Genomic DNA, 23,877 nt, shown 5'->3' with positions numbered 1-23,877 from the left:
TTTTAAGACTGTTTGCCTTTGGCAAATTAAAGAAGTTAAAGAACTCTGTACTTGTTGTAGCAAAGCATAGGTGAAAAAGCATTTAAAAACTCACATAGAAGCGGATGAATGGAAGACACTGGTGAAGCTGATATGTACTGTAAACAACCTTTTATAAATTTGGATGGGTAGCTTTTTTCCCTCTGTACTGGGGTTTTGTTCTCAGTCCTTTTACATGTGGTGTTTCCATGATTTTGTCCACGCCATGTTAAATTACACCACTTCAAGGACAGCAAGATTAGGAATCAACTAGCAACAGAGACTTGGCTATTCAAAGATCACACTTTAATTACACTTATAATAAATCCATCTAATGGGCATGATTATGCTGATATATGAGGAGCCTTTTTCTACACTAATACTCCCACCAATCTAAGAGGATCACACCGCTCTGAAGCCAGTGAAGCCTGCGATGATCCAGGAAATGTAAGCAGCTGTGCAGCTGTACAACACCGGCGTCGTAGTACTGTATATATGTCGGCCAGACGCTGCTTGGCTCAGCATAATGCATTGATCTGGGTCAAAAGGTTGTTGATTAGAGTCTCGCAGTCTCTAGGCAATGCCACAGTGTCTGCTACACACTCAGCATCAGCTCTGCTCACACAGCTGCTGCCGGTCGTCATGGAAACACTCAGACTCCCCACTCCTTAAGACCTAGTCAGCTAAATTATAGTGTGCCAAAAAAATCCTTAGAGACTGAATTCAAACACTAACATACCAACGCTGAATAACTGACAAAATTGAGAAGTAGTGGCTAAGCAATCGGTTGAGCTATAAACCATATTGGAAGTCGCCGTTGTCATGCAGCCATGTAATGACATCATTGAGCTAGTAGTGGTCATCACTGTGCCACTTCTATTCAATAACACCTTGTACATTCATTGAGTGAGCATGAATCGACTCAAAGTTGTAAAATTGTCAGAGGAAAGTAGTCAGTGTTGTTTAAAATCAGACAACACAGGGGGCAATGAACTGAAAAAACATTGGCACTGTTTGCTGCTCACTACATTACTCACCACACATCACTTGTTCAAGAAGCCAGAGGGCTCAGCTCTCATCCCTAATTATCCACTGTAGTGTAGATGAAAGAGAAAACCAAACAAACTACAACCAAAACACACATACGCTGTCCCACTCAGAAATTCCCTGAAAAAACACTGCAGGGAATCTAAGAATCAAGGCAGCAGAAAATTGCCCCCGATGTACGTTCTCAATAAAACATGCAGAGCGGCATGTATATTTCAGAGGGCAGCGAGAATTACCCCACATTCAGCAGACGGCCGTCAGCCAACCCAAACATAACCCAGACAGAGGTTTGGTTTAGACGACACATGCATTTAGTAAAGCAGCAGCACCTGCTACATACATACACTGAAATACACGTACAGCATATCAAAGTCTGAAAACATCTTTATGCAATGTTTTGTGCACATGTTCATTCCCACATAAAATGCATAGACATCTACGATTTAGAGCTGATGAAGCAAAATGAGTAACTCACCAGCTAAAATTAGTTTGCCATCTGCCTTCGATGTTTCTCTGTTTTCACTCTCTGTCTGAAATCTCAGTAGATCATTTCATCTCCTACTGTGCGACACAAACGTAAAAGCAGAGTCCAGCACTGAGCCACGAGCAGGCTGCCTGAGGATTCTGGATGTTTTAGTAGTACTCTCGGAAAGACGGCATGAGTCTGCTACTGCTACTACTCCTGTTCCTTCATCAGCTCTCTCTACCCACCACCACGCTGCCTCTCTCTCTCCTCCTCCTCCTCCTCCTTCTCTTTCCTCCCCCCCTCCTCCTCCTCCTCTTCCTCCTCCCCCTTACCCTCTACAAACGCACTGTCCCTGGCCCAAAAAAAAAAGGACTCCTCCTGTCCTGAGCTCTCCCCGTCCTGATCCCTGCACCATTCAGAGCAGCGGACTAAACAATGCCTCCGCCGCCGCCGTTCTGAAAGGAACCCAGGAGCAGTTCTCAGACGGCAATAATGCTGCCCAACTGTTACCATGGAAACTAACGACGGCCCGCTGGAGAGGGGAGGGAGGAGGGGAGAAGAAGATGGAGCGGGAGGGGAGAGTTAAGTGAGAGAGTAGTGTGGAGGAGGGCGAGAGGAAAAAAGTGTCTGAATGAAATTTAGGGGGGGAAGTGTACGTAAGTATCAGTGGGTGTGCCTGAACTGTGTGTGTGTGTGTGTGTGTGTGTGTGTGTGTGTGTGTGTGTGTGTGTGTGGATATGAGTGAACTGGAGAGGAGAGAAGGTTCGGGAGGAAATTCTTTTGAAAACACAGTACAGAGGTAGAGTTGTCTTTTTAAGCCTGCAACTAATTATTCTCATTATCTATTAATTGATTAGTCTATAAATAAAACATGTTTTCCAATTTCCTTTAAATTGATTGTGACAGCCAACAGACCAAACCCTAAATATATTGAATTTACAATGATGCAAAAACAAAGACAATCCGCAAAAAAACACATTTAAGAAGATCAAAATAGCAAATGTTAAGCATGTGATCTAGTTAAATTACTCAAAAATCAATTATCAAGATAATCAATGAACCTGTTGAAAGTTGTTCTTTCCTGGACAGTAACTAATTTGGATTTCTGATGTGTACTTTAAAAAACATATAACACAAAATAACACATCCAAACCAGCACATATTTGCCATTTTTGCCCAACTGATAACTAAAATGATTATCCTACGAACAAAATTGCTGCTGTCAATTGACTGATCATTTCACCACTAGTTCTGTCCTAAAAATAATTTGTCTTTCTGATGTGTAAATAATAAATGTTGTTATATTCTTTGGGTAGCGACTTCACCAGGAGTCTCTGGGGAGTACATCCGTGTCTCTGTGCAACTTCCCCCCACAGACATGTGGATCACAAAAGCTGCCAGGATGACGCGCCCAAGCTGCTCCAACCCTCTTCATATGCACATATAATTATAACCCCACCACCCACCCCCCCCACCCCCCCTCTTCATATCGCCCTGTGTTCCACCTTTTCCCACTCAATGGTTGGAGTGACATCGGCCTGAAAGACAGGGTGACATTACTCGACACCGGCTCTGAACCCACATACGGATGCCACCAATAACCATGGAAACCCTGCTGGAATATCCACCAGTTCCTAAACGATAACAGGGCTTTAAAGCTGGGTGTGAGGAGAGGAGCGGAAGAGAGGGAGAATGTAAAGGGGGGGGATGGGTGGCTGTGTTCGATTTAGATTCAAGAAACGCAGGAGCTTTAAAATTGGAGGTGAGTTGAGAGTTCCTGGGAGGGGGTTAAAATGGCCCCCTATTGATCTTCCTGTCCTCATGTTGAAGCAGCAACAATAACAACATCCAGCTACAGGAGCTTGTTGTAGGCCACCTCTTGAGGAACTGATTGGATTTCTCAACACAGTGAATTATGCATCGTAATGGACGGGAGAACAGGTGCTGCTTTCCCTGGCTATAAAGCCGGCTGCTCAACCCAGCAGACCTGCCGAGGTGAAATATTCTCACATGAGGGAAAGACGAGATAACATATCGGTGCTGCAGCTGCCCCCCGAAGGGCAATCCAAAAAAGGGGGGTAAACCCAATTTCAAATGAGAATAGGAGCCTCGCCTTTGTGGGTTATCTAATGAGGCATGGTGCTTGTGCCCCGTCTTTACACCAAAGAGAGGAATGTGAGCTATGGGTTAGGGAGGAATGTTCAACCTCTCGCCATCTTGTTATCATGTTTTTAGCTCATTACGGCACAAATTGATGCTTAAAGTAGAATTTGGCTTTTAAAGGCACAACTGAAAGATTTTGATTTCCATGTTAAAGCCAGGAATAAGCCCACAGAGAGTGGTGCATTGACTGACAGGAGTTAGAGGATGGTGGAAACATACAGAGCCGGCACAGTTCTTCTGCCGTTCTGTCACCCTTTACCACTCTCTCTAATTACAATGATCTCTTTCCATCTGTCCACAAAGAAGAAACTTGTGTGTGTGATTACTCTCAGTCTCTGTTACACACAATCACACTGCAATGTTGACGACTAGTCTAAATCTTCCTTGCTCTACTAGTCTAAGGAGGGCATCTGTCACACATCTGCCCAATAGGATCACCAACCACACACACACTGTCTTCCATCCTGTCAGACAGTTACACAGGGATAGAAAATACCACTCAACGTTTTATTTTTCCCTGAAAACTAATTGTTTATTTCAGCACTTAATGCAAAAAAGAAGGTCAGGAGACAGAGGCAACAAATCTTGTGTCAGTGATTACCCTTCTATCTATGGATTACACTGAATTCATACCAGAAGCATATGATGCCACCGTTTATCACCCTTCAAGCATCAAATACAGAGACATAAACAACATCGCTGTCAATAACTTGCAAAATATTGCGTTAACGCTGTCTTAACGCTTGCTGAAGTTCTTTTGACTAGCTTTAGAAGGACTCTTGATCTAGTCCCGGGCTACTGCGGGGACACTGAGGACTTAGCCCAGTTAGAGTCAGAGGGGACCTGGTCCAGAAATCTGCATAGATAAACAAGTCTGTTTTTTTGATAACTCAGATCAATCAGTGAGCTGATGCCATGGCACACTTGGTTTGGCTGTCTCGGCACGCACCCTGCGGATGAAAGCCGGAAGCAGGACACTGGGCTGTTGTCATGGAGACAATTCACATTCCACAGCATGTTGACCCAACTCCAGGATTTTTCCAAAAAGACCGCTCACAAAAAGACAACACAGGCATGCGTATGAATAATTCCACGCACACACACAGAGAGACAGATATACACAGGCTTCAGCTGTGAAAATGAATCACTTTTACATTCACACGTCTCTGAAGGTCCTGGAGTGCCAGCAAGACACAACATCCAGACAAATCTCAGCAAAAGACGGAGGTGGAGGAAGGACATAGTTAACACAGCCAAAGTCTTCCACTGTTCCTGACACTGACTCACTAAGCCATGGATCGGCTTTCTCAGAGGGGAATTGCACTCTCAAAAGATTCAATAGCGGGATCATGTTAGAGCCAATTAGTGCTCTTGGTATAAATAGGAACCACTTTTTGGTTCCTCGGGTGCAACCCAGTAGCACATCCAAGTTTTTGACCACACACACACACCAACACCACAACACTACACAGGCATACATAAAAACAGTTATTTGTCTGGAAACCCAACTAAGATCTCAATGAAATAAATGGAACCAATGGTTTTAACTGCAAATATGACTTTCATTGATCAAAAAGGTAAACAATGTGTCAATTACTCTACCCGTGGAACAGCCCCTCAGGGGCTTAAAGCTTGGGCTTTGCCTCTACAGATCAATTAGAGCTTTTAGAAAGAAATAAGGTTAGATTATAGTTATGAATGAAGACAGGTGATCTTATATGTCCGATTTAATTGGTATGCCTCTTTTATCCTTGAATAAAAGTATCTTTAATGGTCATTCCCAAATATCTGCCAGCTCAAACACTGACCCTGACAACCACCTTTACCTTAACTCATTGCACATTCAGCAGCTAAAATCAAAGAGATGTTTAAAGTACTCTAACAAGCACAGTGCCATCCTCCCTCTCTTAGGAGTCATAGCCTCTCTTTAAAGAAGAAGTCATTAATATTTCATCCAGAGGAGAGTCTTTTAATTTATTATTAATATTTAAACCTGCTGGAGTAGAGAGGTCTTATCTGAATAACAAATAGTCTGGATGCTCACATAATCCATGTATCTATGTTACCCCCCTGACACAGCACTGGATGCACTAGAGCTGTGCTCCCACTCTGTTAAGAGCAGTGCGGGCAGGTGGTGGTGAGATCTGGAAATTGTATTTCTACACTGTTTCCATGCTAACTGAGGGGGGGGGCTGGATCTGCGGCCTGGTGGAGATGAAGGGTGCAGAGCACAAATCAAAACGGGGAAAGATTAACTTGAAGGGGAGAAAATGAGATCCTTTGGCTTAAACAAAGTCAAGGAGCTAAAGGAAGAGATCCTAAAATGAAAAGTCAACTTAAATTAAAATACAATTTTTGTTTTTCCTCTAAGATAAAGAAGTGGATTTTTGGAAGATTCATTTTGAATAACGTGTGGAAAAATACAACAACATACATACATTTTGCCACACTGTTTAAGTTGATATTAATATCTCTTCTATGCATTATTTATACAGTATATATATATATACATATACATATATATATATAAATATACATATATATATATTTATAATTAATAAAAGTAAAGCTTTTGTTTACTTGATCTTTAAAGATCACCTCAAATGGATATAACCTCAATCTCAATATTCAGATATGAAATAACAGATTGCATAAAACGGGATTTTGTCATTTCGCCCAACCCAAGCAGATACTCTGTCTTTATTTGACTTGGTCCCTATCCACTCCAGTGGCTCCTCTCATAGTGAACTATGAAACAAATCTTACTGGACACAGTTAGTTGACAAAAATAATAGATGCTGACTGATGTCAAAGAGTATATATTTTTATATTTTATCCTTCCTCCATCTGTCCAGTGCTCCAAACAAGCCATGTGTATCTACCACTATTTCTTGGCAAACATCTTCAATACTGTGGTGGGTTCTGCTGGGGTTTATTGTAGCATACATGTTAATTTGTTGCATCCTCCAACTCAAAACATAAAACTCAGTGGTATAATAATAACATAATTACAACAAGGGTCTCGAGCAGCATCCTTTAAACCAGAGGGGAATGTTTTAGAATTAACCAGCAGTCAGCATTTCAGTAATGATGCCTTTGAGCTCTTGTGGAGCCCCTCTGAGAAGATGAGCAGGGAGTCCAGGAGACAGTGAAGCAATTTTATTAGATATTAGAAACAGCAGACCATAAATACACAGGGCATAGTTTTTTTGTTTTTTTAAATTGGATCCCTGTCTGGGGGACAGATTACTGTATTCTCTGTAAAGCAAAAACTGCTAAAATGAGAAACCACTGACATCACCATATCTTTTGTTTTATTGGTTTTGGAGACTCAGTTAATGGAAATGTTTTTGGTGTGTGTTTGACCATCTTTAAAGTGCAACATTCTGCTTGTGCAACATCATTATGTGGTGCTGAACACGGTGGGATTTGTTTTCAAATGCCTTACTGTTTATTTCCACTGTGTTACATGGTCCTTTGGATGGTATTTATGTCCTTGAGCATGGTCCTGAAAGGTGTGATAGAAGTGAGCATCTCTGTGATGGTTTGTAGGTATAAAAGGTGTGACTGTGTGTTTATGTGTGTGTGTGCGTGTGTGTGTGTGTGGACACGGGAGTGTGTGTGCACCCACGGTGGGTTTGGTCATCTGATGAGCTGCAGGCTCATCTCTCCCTACAGTGCCCAGATGGCCTGTGATTATGCACGGCTCAGCAGAGATTACTGTTTAGCACAGATAGAAAGAAAATGGAGAGACTAAAAATAAAGAGTTCAAATGAGGAAAAAGTTGGCACAAAATCAAATAAAAATACAAGGTGTGTGTGAGGTCAAAGAAATAGAGCGAGGGTGATGATGCGTCAGTATCGAAGGCAAACATGCACAAACACCTCCTTCTGCACAGAAACACAAACCATTTCAGCTACATATCATTTCCAATTCATTTTAGTTTCGCAGAACCAAAATTAGACACTCAGGTTTCATGTTTAAAAGGGAAAGGTGTGTAGGGGTCGGCGGGTGTTGGATGGGGAAGATCTGCGCATGTGTGTTTGAGTATGTGTGTGTCTGATGGGAATATCTCTAGCGAGGGACGCACACACACACACACACACACAAGGGCAGTTGTCACTAGCAGCGATGTGACAAGATGGATCACACCCTGGCAAGTAAAGCACACCCAAAAGAGCAGTGTGAAAAATGAACAACGCTTCGTTGAACCAACATCATTTAACTCTTGTCGCGTTTACAAGAAGCGCTTGCTCTGGAGGGAAAGCTATAGAATCTGTTCAACAATGACATTTGTTTGAATTGTATAGTGCAAGTGCCTGTATGCTTATTTGTGCCCAAGAAAGTAATTTGCCATTAATAGAACACTGCAACGTGTACTTTATATACATATATAATATATATGAATATATATATCATCAACTTTTTAAGCTACACCTATAAGGATGAAGCGATTGCAGTGACATGCTTGTGATTTAAACACTAGATAAACAGTGAGAGCAAAGGCAACATGCAAAACATCCACATTGCATGTCGACACATTCATACCTCTGACAGCTCGGCTATCACAACCACTGAAACTGAGAGTAGTTAAAGAAACAACAATGATGCAATCCTCGACCTTTTTCACCATTTTGAAAAGCAAGCTCACAAGCTACTTATTGTAAAAGGGTTGAAGTTTGCTGTGGTGGTGAGTGCTGTAAGTGTATTACTGGCACACTCTTCCAGCTGTCAAATAGATTAGAGGAGGATGACGCGTGTGTCGATGTTTTGTTTTTCTCTATCCCTTACCGATTACAAACAGACACAGCAGCTGAGTGATGCAGCAGAAAGCCAGCATGTGTGTGTGTGTGTATGTGTGTGTGTCCTAGCTTAATAGGACTCATCATTCAGCTTTGCAAAGTGATAGATGGCAGTTAAACAACCAACAACACATGCATTTCTTATTTTAAGGATGTTTTTGGAAGGAACAATTTAGCCTCAGTCATAGATACACACATGCATTCACTAAAACAGAGATACCAAGCAGCATGAGGCAGTTTGTTTGTTTTATTACATTTTGACCTTTCGAGATCGATGTAAATCTAATAAAGTGCCTGTTAGTGAATTAGGGCCTCGGCGAGAAGAAAGAATGCTGAAAGCCTGAAATAACTGTTTGAGGGCCACAGGAACAGGATCCATCTGTGTGGATGTAGCTCTCATCTCCTCATTAGGCACATGGTGTTATGACTGTCCTGTGATGAGAGCTGTGGCTTGTGCAAGGCATGCTGGGGAGAGGGCGGCGCAGTGCAGTGGCCATAGAAGCTCACAAGTTCAAATCCCTGGGTGACGGTTTAAAACAAAGGGAGGATCTAGGTGTAGCTCCTTAACATCAGGAGGGAGAAATCTACTACTGTCCAAAAGTCATCTTATGGTGTAGTTTTCGCTGTAGCCATCAAAGCTGTAAATCCAGATCTCGCTCCTATGAAATGATGCTATCTTGTTTCACAAAGTCATTACAGAGAGCAGTATAGCATGATAAATTGCTGACAGGCAGTTGGGACTATAATAGGAGACAGTGGCGAGTCAGCCTGCTGTTGCCAGGGTGACCTTCAGTGTGAAGCACCTCGATGTCACCCAGAATGTCACACAGCACAGAGAGAGGCAATGATGACCTGAGCGCACAAAACACCCGTTAACTTCTGTAGATTTTGTCAAAGACCTTTAAGAATATGGGTATAAAAGAAGAACCACTGGTTCCACACCTTTTGGGATTGTGACTTCTGAAAACAAAGCAATGTCTACTTACCACCACTCACCACCGGTTACATAATAAACCCATTTTGACCACTTAAATTAGAGAGAAACTTGTTTGCTTTTTTAAAAATAAATTTCAATAAGTCCGAAATAGTTCATTCAAGGAGAAAAAAGTTATAAATAAACGTGTTTTTGTGCTGCAGAAACACGTTTTTCTAATCATACTCATGACACTTCACATTTATTTTGTCACATTTATTTGTCTTTGTCTTGTGAGTCCGACCCCTAGATTTGGAACCACTGCTTTAAACTACCCTCTTACTGTAAAAAGTATTTAGTGATTATTAGTTAAAATCCATACTAAAGAGAAAAAGATCATTTAGTCTCCTGTCTCTTCATTTAACCACTGGGTGGAACAAAGACCTCAGCAGGAATGACATAACAGTGACATCTAGTGGTACAATAACAGATGCACACTCAGCATAGCAGCAGTGCAGTTCACAGATTTGTTTTGAGAAACATAGGCAATGAAATCACCATTTGTGACAATATAAAATCACACCAAAATAAATACAAGACAGATGTTTATATACAGTGCAGGACATGCTGTTTTTTCTGCTTTATGTCATGAGTCAGCATTTAATGAGTGACTGTTAAAAAAGAGATTTAGAGCGACATGATAAGGCAGCCGGGTTTAATCAGGGCAAATAAATCTGAGGTTGATATAAATCATAACACAAAGCTTTTCCACTGACAGCAGCATCTCTCCTCATCAAAACACACAATTACAGTATTAAATTAATACCATACCCTTACTAGGGCTCAAGGCACAAACACTCATAGCAGTGAAGACTGTTAAATGGTAAAATGCATGTACAGAAATGCTGCGAACAATACAACTTTGACTCTCTGGCAATGCCTTATAATGCACTAAATAAGAGCCCTGTTCAAACAGCTGTTCCATTTAAAAAGGAGCTAATCTGTGTCAGGCTATGAGTGGTGGTGGGGGAAAGAGAAAAGGAGAATAGACCCAGGCCAAGTTTCCTACTGACTTACAGGCCCTGAGTCTTGTGTGTGTGTAACCCACCATGAAGTGTGAAGAGTTAGCTTTTAAAAAAAGAATGTCAAAAATGTTAAGCAGTTCATGTAAGTGTCGTGTTTCAGCGGCAAAATCTAACGCCCCGTCCAATTTATTCCGTAACAATAATACACAAGCTTAAAGAGAGGAAGAGGAAGGGGTGAGACAATAGTTAATGACAACAGAAGGGCCGAGCAGAAGGGGGCGGTGGGGTGGGAGGACACCCAGGGAAGCAAGTATGGAGAATTCAACACAGGCTGCCTTTGTTGGCTGCAACGAGCCAGACTAGGACGACATTTACAACATGGTTTATGGCTACATCAGGTGAGTGAATGTGAACGGTGGAGTGTGTGTGGTGATTAAGGGGAGTGGGCTGAACGTAGCTCTAAAATGACCAGGAGGAAAAGTCTTAAAGGGCCATACATGACTTTGCAAATCATGGGCAGTTTACATTACTGCTGAGCCATCTTCTACAGCACATCATATCACATTTTAAATTGATTTCCTACATTTCAGGAAGTCACTGGTTTCATTTTACTGTCTAATAAAAAGTTCTGGATATTTGAGATGGATAATCGATTTTATTGTCGAAGCTGTAACATCAGCGTGTGGAAATGCTGCTGCTAGCAGGGACTGTTTCGATAAAATCACTGTTGGACGCTCCAACATTTACTGTAACAGCAGACTGACATGTAATACAAGAAGAAATAACCTAACTCAACCTATCCTTTTAACCAATTCCGTGTTTTGGTAATTAGTTTATAGCAAACTCAAATCTCAATGGATGAGTGTCCTTGAAACCACTAACATTGGGAGTAACAGTTCCTGCTCATAAACAGAATGAAAAAATAATGAGCTGAGTTTCTGGAAGATTTTTATACCACTGAGAAATCTATGAAAACCTGGAATGTCTGCCTGGAATATAATAATACATCTAAAAAATCACCAGATACTTTGGGAAATACAGACAGCAGAGATTTTTGAGGATTATATATACAATATTTGACCAGCGCATAACATAAACAAACCAAATGAGAATCCTTTAAAGGATAAGGCTGGATATATTCTATAGATTATTTTTGCTACTGTTAACAAATCACATGAAAAGACCAAAACCAACAATTCATTAGTCCATCTCTCAATTATCTCTCACTTTAGCCTGTTTGTGGCCAGTTTAAGCCTACTGAGGACGTACAGTATATCTTTAAAAAACAGATTATATATGATTACTGTACATGACCTGCAGATATGAGAAAAGTAGTGTATTTGTTGGGGACTATTTTCAGCAGCAGCTTTGGTGAGAGTTGAGAGTTTTTACACCAGCAGGCTGGTGTGTGTGGAACTGCCACACAATAAACTACAGTGTTGCAACCTAGAGTCACCACTAACCTAGAGGTGACCACCACCTATAGCTCTATGTCTCTCTTTCTCCCCCTCTTCCTCCCTTTTTTCCAAATCCCCCTGCTTCACTGCAGTGTGTACAGGAAGCTCCGATTCTAGAGAGTCTGCTCTTCTGATGATCAGAGAGGAAAAACACAATGCCTTCAGTGTGCTAGAAAGGAGCTCAACTCATAAAACACACACACACACACACACACACACAAAGGGAGAGAAATTGAATGGAACATGCTTTTACTATTAAGGCTCTGTTTTTTTCCATATGACTTTCCCAGGAAAATCCCCCTCATCAGGGTAGGTCCAATCCAGACAGACAGACACAGACAGACAGACAGCAGACTGGAGAAGAGACACAGTGAGACAGACACAGAGTGGAAAATTGACCTTCTCGTCCTGTGACTGAGACACAGACAAAGTATTTTAGGCTAAGAACGTGGCCTTTTCTCTGGCCTGTTTATCGGTCAATGCAAAAATGCTGATTTCAGATTTTTTTTTTTAGTCAATATTCCAGAGCACTCCCAGTCTCCCAAGCTTAAAAGTTCTCCAGACTGGCATCTGGCTCACATAATACAACTTGCTCTATATAGACGACCGGGATGAGATTAATTTAGTCCTTTATTGGGTGACACCAAGTATTACTGTCCATTTCTAGAAGGCCTCAACAGTTGGTACCATTTAGGAAAACTAGGTCACTTACACAGCCCTGTGTGTGTGTGTGTGTGTGTGTGTGTGTGTGTGGTGTGTGAGACCCTACTATAAGCCAAAGGACCTCCAGTATAAACATATTGTGCAGGAAGAAGTGCTATTCCGGAACAGAAACATCCTATTACCAAACAATATTCGACTCATAACTAAAGCTACCTTTGCTGTCACAGTCCAGCTTACTCTTATAAAGCCATAAAACACTAGTGTGATCTTCTGACGTGGTTTCTAATATATTATTCATAACACTCTCTCTTTTTTTTTTTAATGACTTTGATTCTCATTTAATTTTACGAGCCAACTGCATCACACACGCTACTACTTTCTTCTGTGAGTTTTAAACGTAGACTGTGTACACATACATAGAGCGCTCCTCTGCAATCCTCTCCCTTCTCTTCATTGAAGCCTCTGTGTTTGCAGGCTTGTGGTGATGCAGTGTGCTATAGGTGCCAAAAAATGTATGTTTGGTACTGCCAATTTTTTTTGCTTTGTCATGGTTTATATGTCTAATATGCATTACACTTTGTGAGAAATAAATAGTGGCAGGGAATCGTGATGTCAGTTCTAAGCTAAAAAATCGTTATTCATATTTTTCCCCGAATTGTGCAGGCCTACATCCCAGGGTATCAAACACTACTACTACTACTACTACTACCACTACTACTACTACTACTACTACTACTACTACTACTACTACAAGGCTGCACAACTGTGGCTAAGATTATAATAAAGATCCTTTTTTTCAAACAGTGATTAGTCATTATTATTATGTGGAAATAAAAAAATAATTTCATCTTATTGCAGAGTCTCCCAACCTAGGGGTCAGGGCCCTACAAAACAAAGAAAACTTACTCTTACTAAAACTAGAGATGTCCGATACTATTTTTAGCTTCCCGGTACCAATTCCGATACCTGAACTTGCGTACCGGCCGATACCGAGTACTGATCCAATACCAGTGTCATATATTTTATTATGTTTTAACAGCTGTACACTATTATCCCTGTATGGATGTGATATGATTTCCATCTTTATGGTCGGTCTGGCACACGTTAAACTCTCAAACAATGAATGCCACAGAACTTTCTTTTATTATGCAGTTATTGTCAGTTATAACAGAAGAAGAACATAAATAAAGTACTTTAACAAAGATTTTCTTTAAGGTTTTACTATGTGGTATCGGATCAGAGGCGGATCGGAGGCAATAGCGATACTGGTATCAGTATTGGAACATCTCTAACTATAACAGCTTGAATGTAACTCTTCAGATTTATTTTAAACTCTTTAGACATTTTAATTTTATGTTCACAATCCAAGAAAAAGAAACAAAACTCATGTCCACACTAAAGTTAGAATCTATAATCAGGGGTCACAAGTCAAAACTGTAAAAAAAAAAACGTCTTATAGGCTACTTCTAGTTAAAGAGAACAGACAGGTGTGGTGAAAAGAACAGTCACTCTGACAATATTATTTTTCAATTACTAAGGGTACATAATAATAACAATTGCTTTACAAGTGCATATTGAACACACCTCTGAAAGCAGCCAGCTTGCAAAAGACTCAACAACCTGTTAAACAGGAATGTCGATGTAACGCCACACTCTGTGCATTACAGTTATAGAAGGTACGTCAGAACAAACCAGTTTCTAATCCCCCTCCTGTGTAAAGTTATTATACCACTGTGTCTTCTGGGCCACATCAGTCTAATGACAAACCAGCAAAACCAATGAAGTAAAATCTGATCTAGTGCAAAGATCATTCACACACTAACAACTTGACATGATAGACATTTACAGTCTATCTGAAAGCTCAGGCAAAGTCTTTAAGGGCCGTGACACACCAATCAGATAATCGGTCGTCGGACAGTCTGGCGAGGTCGGTGACTCGAGTTTGTTTAGTGTGTTCCGAGCCGTCGTCCGTCGGAGGGCCCGGCAGCTTTCATTTTGGCCGACGTGACATGCTCAGTCGGAAGACGGGCGCTGCCGGCAGTCAGACTCAAATGACCAATCAGTGCAAAACCGGAAACGAGGAGCGGGATGAGCGTGACTAGAGTCTCTCAAAATCGGAAAGAAATCTTTTTAACTGATCTTTGTCGATCTGAAATGAAGACAGATTCAGCAACTGCATGGCCTGTTACTTGCTTAAAATGCTTTCAGAAACACAATATAAGATCGTATTGTGAACAAGCCAGACCCATGTGATGCGTTTTCATTTTTGAGGGACAATACAGATTAGCAGCACATGCTTTTAGGGAGACGTATTACGTCTCGTCGCTTTGGTGTGTTCCAAAAGGTACTTTTTTGACCAACTCGGGGAGGCTGATCAATCCAACTGCCTTTTCTGCCGACGGTCAGCCGTCGGTGTGTCGGGGGCTTTAGCTTCTTTAGCTTCAGCTCATGCAGTGCAGATTAAAAAAAAAAAATCAAAAGATGGCCTGTCAGAAAAGGAGTCAATCATATCAGAGGCCCACACACACACACACACACACACACACACACGACCACACACACACACACACACACACACACACACACACACACACACACACACACACACAATGCAGTGCCATCTTAGCTGAAGCCTTTGCAACATCAGGACCCACACATGACCACCCTTAGGAAAATCAATGTGACACTCAGGCAGAACTGGAAAGAGCCTGAAGCTTCTGAATGGGCCTGGAACTGAGTCATGCTGTCACCACACACACACACACACACACGTGCACACCACACACACACGCACACACACAGAAATGGGGGAGTTGTTAGAGATCAGTCCTTACAGGAATACACCAAGTTGTCAGGTGACTGGTCTGTTGGTCAACCTGAGAACCTAATTTAGAAACCCTTTTGCCAATGTGAGCACTGTGACTCAGCTGTCTGCAAGGCTGACGAAGCTGAACGGAACGGTTCAACATTTAACTTTAAAAGCGATACTTCACTGATAACCTTTGTATCAGCAGAAACACGATAGCTTTTTCAAATGACCGTGCTTCCCTCCCTCATGTCCCCCTGAGACTAGATTTCTCTGTATTGTAGGTCTGGGGAAAAAAGCCTCTGATGATGCAAAAATCGTCATTTAGCGTCATCCAAAGCATTTTTGTCCACAGGCTATGAACTACAGCCAGCTAGTTCTGCATGTATATGTCGTTTTTATACAATGTCACTTTTATGTATTTTAAATGTCTAACACCACTAGAGCTACGGTGAAAGCACGGTGTTCTGTGCATATGGTTGAAATGACAATAAAAGCACATTTGAGTTGACTTTTCATTCTGGGAGTTGTTGTCTTTCATCCACATGAGCCAAAAATACATTTTCTGGCTTTTCTCAGTCTAGAAGGCACCAACTTCTAAAACATTTTCACATTTCTACTACTTAAATGACCCAATTTAATACTTATTCATCCTTCCAGGTCAGTTCTATTCAATTTCTTTCTGAGAAAGAGATGAGAAGCTCAATATCAATGTCATATGTGTGTAATGTATGGGCTGGAGTCCAGAGGTGTTTAGTCTAGCTAAGCATAACGACTGGAAGCAGGGGGAAACACCTAGTATGGCTCTACAGCAGACTTATTAGTGCATTGTATTTGATGTGTTTAACCTATGCATAAACAGATTGAAAAATGCCAATTTGTGATTTTGGGTGGAGGTATTTGTTTGAGCTATTTCTTGCTGTCTGCTCAGTGTTTCTGTGCAGCATCTCTGGCTGTAACGTGTTTGTTGTCAGATGCACTCAGCGAGCACAGGCTTTTGGTCTCTGTACAAAAGATGGTACCAAACCCTTAAAACCTCACTGTGACAACAAGCCGCACACAATCACTGGGCCCGGCTTTTGTTCGCCAAATAACTAGTCCCTGAGCTTACGTCTGAAAATAAAAAGGTTGGTTACATGGCCTACAATCCACCCAAAACAACAAACACTGGCAGTATTAGAGGGAATGTACAGCAAGTGGAAAACAGACCTCATCCATCACCACCACATTTACTTCTTATATGGAAAAGGAAAACTACTTCCTGGTAGTTTAAAACAGTCCATCATTATTTCGATATCAACTTTCAGAAACACATCGCTAATAACCTACTATTTCTCACCAGAGCCAACTGTTAACATGAAGCAGCATGGTTTTGCATTACATGGATCATTTCTGTGTTTCTGTCCTCATCACTTAAACGGGTAAAACTGACCAATGGAATGGGCCGATCTTGCCAAGACGTATGGCAAAGGTTCATAAAAGCACAAGAGAGTAACAGCAGGGTCATCTGAGCTCCAAAAAGTGGGAACAAGGGGGGCTGGGCAACATAATATTCTCACCATCCTCCTCTCTGACTCCCGTGCTCTGTGTTTATCTAACACGGAGGGGAGATGTTTACATTAGCTTGGTTAAACACAGAGGGCCGAATAGCTTTTGTTAATAATAAATAACCAAAACAGCAAGCCAGGACATCAACGCTGGAGCATCGAGCTGCCACACGTGGACCCTCGTTGTCCTGCATCAGTGTAGAGAAGACATTCAGCCACTTGAGACAGATCATATGAGACAGCTCATACTGTCTACAGTGTAGAAAGACTGACGTGTTCAGAGTTGAAAACAAGCCTAAGGAATGAGGTGGAATTCAAACTAAGAGGCATGCTATCTATTTCACTGCAGTTTGTTTGTGATGTGGTTTATTTGAATAGATTCTCCCATGATTTGATGTGAGCTGCCTACAACCCTTTTGACCCTCCCATCGTAAACACCAAAATAAGCATTAGAGAGCGCACAGGCTGGTTGGTTTCCCATGTGGAAGGAATAGAGTTGAGGGAACTTCAGAAAAGAGTAAAAAATAGATATATTTCATCGGATGGTGCTTGCAGTGAGCACTAGAGCTGTGTGTGTGTGTGTGTGTATGTGTGTGTGTGTGTGTGTGTATGTATTGGGGAGGGGGTTAAGGAAGGCTGAGAGATTGATCGGGGACAGTGTGGGAGAGAAAGAGGAATAAAATATATATATATATATATATATTGTATATGAAAAAATAAAGCAAGGCCTTGGGAGTGTGTGTGTGTGTGGGAGAGAAACAATGCACTGCTGGACTGCCGGAAAAAGAAAGTCAGCTAGGAGGACGGCAGATCGATTCCTCCCCTGAGCCTCACAACAAACACACTCTTTTTTTTCTCCCTGCATAGCTCACCTCTTCTGCAGCCTGATATCATCCCATCAGCACTTCATCTCTATCAGTATCCCCTCCCCCTTCTTTGTCTGCATGCTAGCACTTTATTCCGAGGCATCTGTGAAAGATGTTAAGATTTGGCTGATTTTTCTATGGAGTTTGGTTCTCACAGTAACTCACTGAGGTTAGCTGATAGGCATATTAAGCCAAATGACCCAGATAGATCTGTCACCTTGAGACTATGCGAAACATAACACGTAACCCATGAACAATGATCTGGACCAGGCGAATAATAAACGAAACTGAAAAAGTAGCCATCATTTGTCATTGTGGTGGTGTAGAAGTGTGATTAAGACATGCATCTCTCTCATGGTCAAAAATAACTGCAAGTAATGCAGAGAGGAAACCACGCACTGACACACACACTCTTCCTCAAACACCATACCATCCTTCCAGAGTAAAGACAGATGAACAGACACTTTCAACACCTCTCTAATCTCATGAGCTCTGTAGCAAACAATCGAATGCACTCTCTCCTCCTCTCACATCCTATTCCACACAAAGACAATGTGTGAGTGTGACACACACACACACACACACTCACACACAGTAGGGAGGAGGATGAATGACTCCTCTTCTATTCATTTATTATCTAATCTAATAGGCTATTCTAATTGTTTGATTTCCGGTCACATCTACACACATAATAACTTCAGTCAACTTAACACGCAGACATTGGTTTATGCTGGTGATCTGTGTGTGTGTGTGTGTGTGTGTGTGTGTGTGTGTGTGTGGTGTGTGTGTGTGTGTGTGTGTGTGTGTGTGTGTGTGTGCGTGTGTCAGATTGGGGCACAGGGTTTGGCACGGCTTTGCTCCTATTCTTGCTATGTCAGCTTGAAGCCCCCCCCCAATAGATCATTAATGCTCCTCTCATTGTGTATCAGCGCGTGTGAAGCAAGCGTTGTTTCGGAGTTGATGCAGGCCTGCAGCTGCCCCGTTGACAGCTGGCAAAGGCATTTTGGAAATGAAATCCAGTGCGCATTGCAAGCCATAGGCATTTGGAAACAAACTTAAGATGAAACCGCAGATAGTTTTAAAAGAAGACAGAGAGAATGGAGGAGAGAGATTCCCTTACCAGTAGCTGAAACCCCCTGCATCTTGCACAAAGTTCTTCTCCGGTCTTTCTCTGCTGAATCCGTCCTTTTCTCGGAGAAACTGGCAACAGCAGCGGCTCCAGCGTACGGGGGGACTAAACTCAGAAGAGTGCGTCCACTTCCAAGCCCCCTTTTCCTGTTCGCCGAGAATAATAAAAACACACACACTAACACTTCATGGTTTCCTAACGGACGCGAGAGACTTTGCCCGGGTAATTTTAGTGTAGAAAAAGCTAACTGTAGTCCTCCATGTAGTTCTTTCTCCTCCCTCTCCAGTAACAGAACTCTCTCCTCTGCGCCGATTGGAAAAAAGAAAAGAAAATGCGCGCTCCCGGTGCGAGGCGCGAGCACGACAACCCCATTCATTGAGTACTAGAATGAAAGATTGAAAAAAAAACTAAAAGTTAATGTTGTTCTTTAACTCAATATTTGTCTCTAAAGCAGTTGCCATCGCCTATAGCTTGCTATATTTCCTTTATTCTGATGTTTCCGTGTCACCTTAAACTATAGGTTTCTAGTGATACAACTTCAGTCATGATTTGCCCATCGGCACAGAGGCATGCCATGGGTTGTCACGTGAAGTCATGAAAAGGATGAGGACTATTTCAAGAGATAGCTAAGCTTTGCAAACTCCACAGCTGCCTATTAGTGTGGAAAAAAAAGAGCCTGGAACAGGAATACTAGGCCAACTGGCACTGTATTTCCATGTCACTGCTCAGGCTTTCTCATGATCTTTTAATTGATTATCTTGAGTTTCCAGCCAGCTGAATGGATGCTGTCAGCTGCCTCTGCGAATCAATGTGCAGAATAACAAGGAAGGACAAGAACAAATCTTGAATTTGCAAATCGTTAAAGTCATAAAATGTAGTTTATGTTGCTTGTGTATTTGCCTGTAGGCCTACAGCATTTCCAAAGTTCAAAGTCTGATACTATTTGACTACATTACTGTTTGAAAGCAGTGTAGTTATTCACATGCAGTAGCCATTCAAAGTCTTTTAAGGAGCATTGCAGGTCTCTTGCAGCGATGGCAGGTAAATGACGACATTTACTCAAGTAGCCGACTGTACTGAAGTACAGTTGTGAGCCACTACTTTTTTGAGAATTTTCTTTTCATGTTATTTTATAGGCTACTTGTACTCTACAACATTTCAGATGGAAATATTGAACCCCCCACCCCCCCCCCCACCTACATTTCTCAGCTATGCTTTCAGTTTAACATTTTGCACACAAAAAATAATAAGATAAACATTGTTAAACTGTTGTAGCTCGTGTCCCCTCACACAAGTGCAGTGCCAAGTGTCTCCCCTAGATGTCCTTGAGTGTTTTGCATTTCCCCTCTAAATTTCCTAGATGGTTTCATTTAAAAAAAAACAACCCCAAAAACAGTTTGAGGCCCAAAGACATTTTTTTCAAAACACCAAGAATAGAGAAAAGTCGTGTGTGTACAAGTTTTTTTATTTTTTATTTTTCTCCTTTCCAACTATCATTAATTATCTCATCTCATCCTCATAAGTACTTCTGCATTGATGCGTCTGTAACAATCTAACAATGTCATGTATGATAATATGTCAGTGACAGTGTGCATTTTTCTGCAGAATTACTGTAGCACTTTTACTTTTGACACATTAAGTACATTTTGGTGATAATACTTCTATGCTTTTTAAGAAATGAATAACAACTTTTGTTTGTAATCAAGGATTTCTAGTGTTGTGTTGTACTTTAACTCAAGTAAGGCAGAATACTTCTTCCCCCACTTTTTTCTGTATGTCATTGTATTTCCTCAATGATGTGACTGTTTTCAACCACTCTTCAAGAGCACGACTTTGTGGCCTCCAACTCTCCTTACCCCTCTCTGTGTTTCTCTCTCTGTGCAGCCAAGCATCTTTTTTGAAACACGTGTCGACTCAGCTACGCATCATTAACCCCTTTTGTGCCTGCACGCTTTTCATCTGCCTCAGAATAACAGACAACAGCAGGGTCTCTACTGATAAATCGTCACTGTCTGGCAGCTTGCCAGGCAATAGGCCACTTCATTGACCTGTACTCCTCTCTATTATGCTGTATCTATACATCACCTCTTCTCTCTATTCATCGCACATAATCAAGTAGTTGCAAAACGTGACTTTCATTTTGCAGACACAAGCAAATACCAGCATAGAACAACACATCCCCCCTTTTGCTTGAACCTTTTTTCTTTTTTTTACTTCTTTTTCCTTTAGTGAATAATTCGGAACATGTCATTGCAGAGTCTGAAAGGCCAAGTGTTTTGTGGATGACTGAACTCGTGTTTTAAATAGATCAGGGGCCTGGTGCCCCTGGTAGTTCCTACCAGTGCAAGGAGCTGCCTGTCTGCGCGCCGGGGGCATTGCTGGCCCACAGAAAGCAGAACAGCAAACAGCCCCCTGGGATACATCCTCTCCTCCGCTTCCCTGGGGCTCCTCCACAAGTGCCGAGTGAAACAAAAGCATTCACAGAGAGGGAGGGAGGGAGGAGGAAGAGAGAGGGGAAGGAAATTAAAGGGAGAGGGGGGAAAAGTGAGAGACAGAGTGAGATGTATTTAAAAAGGCCTATTAACGGAGAAAGGAGACGTGGCAATCCGAAGGATAGGTGTGAAGGTTCGTGCAGCTGAGTGTGAAATGAGCCATGTTGTGCTTTTACACTTGTCGTGCAACTAATCACGCTCTAACACTCAGAATTTATTCATTCACTCTTTTTTCAGGTGCAAATTAAAGCCTCATACCGATTCAATCAACACTCCATCTACTATATGACACAGACGATACTGAGGCAAACCTGCCATCATGAGACCACACCAAAAGTTCGATGGAGATAATGCATGAGTCACAGTTGGGAGGACACACACACACACACACACACACACACACAGACACACACACCCTGCGTCCAGTGTCAGGACTAAGGAATGTTTAATGCATCATGGCTGAGCTCACTCTCTACAGGTCATAAATTTGTTAACATCCTCATTGGTATTATTTCTGCTCCAGTACAGCTGTTCAGAAATGTGTGTATCTCGGTGAGTGTGTGTGTTTGAAGGAAATCCATGTGAGGCATGTGTGGTGTTGTTGATTGGGGCTGCTTCTCCAAATCAGCTGATCACTGCTCTCTGTGCCTTTAGGCTCCACATGGATTCATCACATGATAGAGCTGACTCCTTGTGAGTGCAAACACACACTCGGTCTCTGTTTTCTTAAGGCCAGACCTTAAAGTAACTTTTAAGGATTCAGTCTGCTCACCAGGATGTCAAACTCTGCATTATAGGGACCCCAGGTGGTGAAAGTTAATAGTGCACCAGCTGAGATCTGAAACAGCTGCTCCGCTGTCCACAGTTTAATCACAGCACCTGCATAATAAGAGAGCAGCACTAATGCCACGGAATGAATCCCACTGACCCATATTTCCAGTGAAGCCCTGGGTGGGGATGATATAAGGAGAGACTGGCACCAACAAAGGGTGCACTGTTGCTAAACAGTGATGTCATCCACGATTTGACCTCTTCCCTCTGGCTTTCATTTATACTCTGTCATTCAAATTCAATCAGCAAGGCATATTGTAAATGGTAACAACTGTTTTCACTGTACTGAATCACAGCACAGTGTGGGTGTCATGATAGGTAATGTAGTTGAGTCCAGGTTATCTAATTATGAGAGGACTAGGAGCAGACAATATTGTCACTGGGTTGTATGATGAGTGATAGGCATTTACAGAGTAGGCCAACAAGTTTCTTATTCCTGTAAGTGAAATGTTATTTTATGTAAGTTTGTGAGTCAATCGATTTCTTTCTTTTTCTTTAACAATGTGTTTATTGAATTTTGATTATACAAGACAGTTCACAAAGAGACATTATTAACACTTAATTCCCACCCCAACACAACCGAACACATTGCTCTCTTCACTTTAAAAGAAAAGACAAAGGTATCAAACAAGAATGGATCTATATACACAACAAATAACGCCAGGTACCCAGAAACCAAATATACATTACTGTAATTTACACACAAAATTTACATTTTCCAGCAAGACACTATAACAGAAAGGAAAATAAATAAACAATCCAATCTACTGATGAAAAGCCCTACTTCATAGTTACACCTCCTGTAAAAAGTGACCAATATTGTTGTTTTTAATGTAGTAAATAAATGTCTTCCATATCTCTTCGTAGACATTCATTTTGTTTTTATTAAAATATGTTATTTTTTCCAAGGCCATACACTGTGCCATGGACTTAATCCAAGCTCCAACAACTGGTGGATCAGTCCTCTTCCAGCCAAGAGCGATCATTCTTTTAGCTTGCAGTACAGCTAGATCTATAAATGTTCCCTATTTTTTGGATACAAGTGTAGCAAAATCCTTTTTGCTTCTAGAGGAATATTCACGGATATAATTATCTTTGTAATATTGATCACTTTTACCCAAAATTCTCTAATAATGTTGCACTCCCAAACCCAATGAACAACTGTTCCCTGAGCTTCTCTACATTTAAAGCATGTATCAGGCACATTCTTATTAAACTTATTTCATTTGACAGGAGTTACATAAGTCAGCATCAACCAGTTATACTGAAGTAGTTTTAAGCTAACGTTACCTGACTGTCTCTGAGAGTTTGTACATATTTGTCTCCATTCATCCTCAGATATATCCTCTCTCAATCCCACCCTCCATAATTCAAGTTTCGGGGTAGACGATTCAGTAGACCCTGATGCAAGCCAGCTGTAAAAAACTGATATTAATCCTTTATTGTTGCATTTCTTAGTAATTAATTCCTCCAAGGGAGAAAGTACTGGCAAGCTTAACAATTCTGCACAGATAGAACAAAACTCCATATCTGTAAATATTAAAAAAAAATGTTTTCTTGGAATATTATATTTAGTAGATATCTGCTCAAACGACATCAACGTTCCTTCCCCAAAAAAGATCACTAATTTTGCTTAATCCTTTTTCAGCCCA

The 23,877-nt window shown here is 41.4% G+C and overlaps 1 protein-coding gene across 1 annotated transcript in view; it reads right to left on the bottom strand.

Moving 5' to 3' along the window:
• fgd (faciogenital dysplasia) overlaps nucleotides 1-19,213 on the bottom strand; it is a 53,382-nt gene extending 34,169 nt beyond the window's left edge. Inside the window, exon 1 of the mRNA XM_032521070.1 lies at nucleotides 18,894-19,213. Within this exon, the coding sequence (XP_032376961.1) occupies nucleotides 18,894-18,915 (22 nt within the window). The 5' untranslated portion in view covers nucleotides 18,916-19,213. The remainder of the gene's footprint in view (nucleotides 1-18,893) is intronic.
• Nucleotides 19,214-23,877: the final 4,664 nt, after the last annotated feature.

The sequence above is a fragment of the Etheostoma spectabile genome, chromosome 7 (genome assembly GCF_008692095.1).
Source record: "Etheostoma spectabile isolate EspeVRDwgs_2016 chromosome 7, UIUC_Espe_1.0, whole genome shotgun sequence".
Lineage (NCBI taxonomy): Eukaryota > Metazoa > Chordata > Actinopteri > Perciformes > Percidae > Etheostoma > Etheostoma spectabile.
The sequence above is the reverse complement of the archived record's forward strand: the minus strand, read 5'-3'. Positions and strand labels throughout refer to the sequence as shown.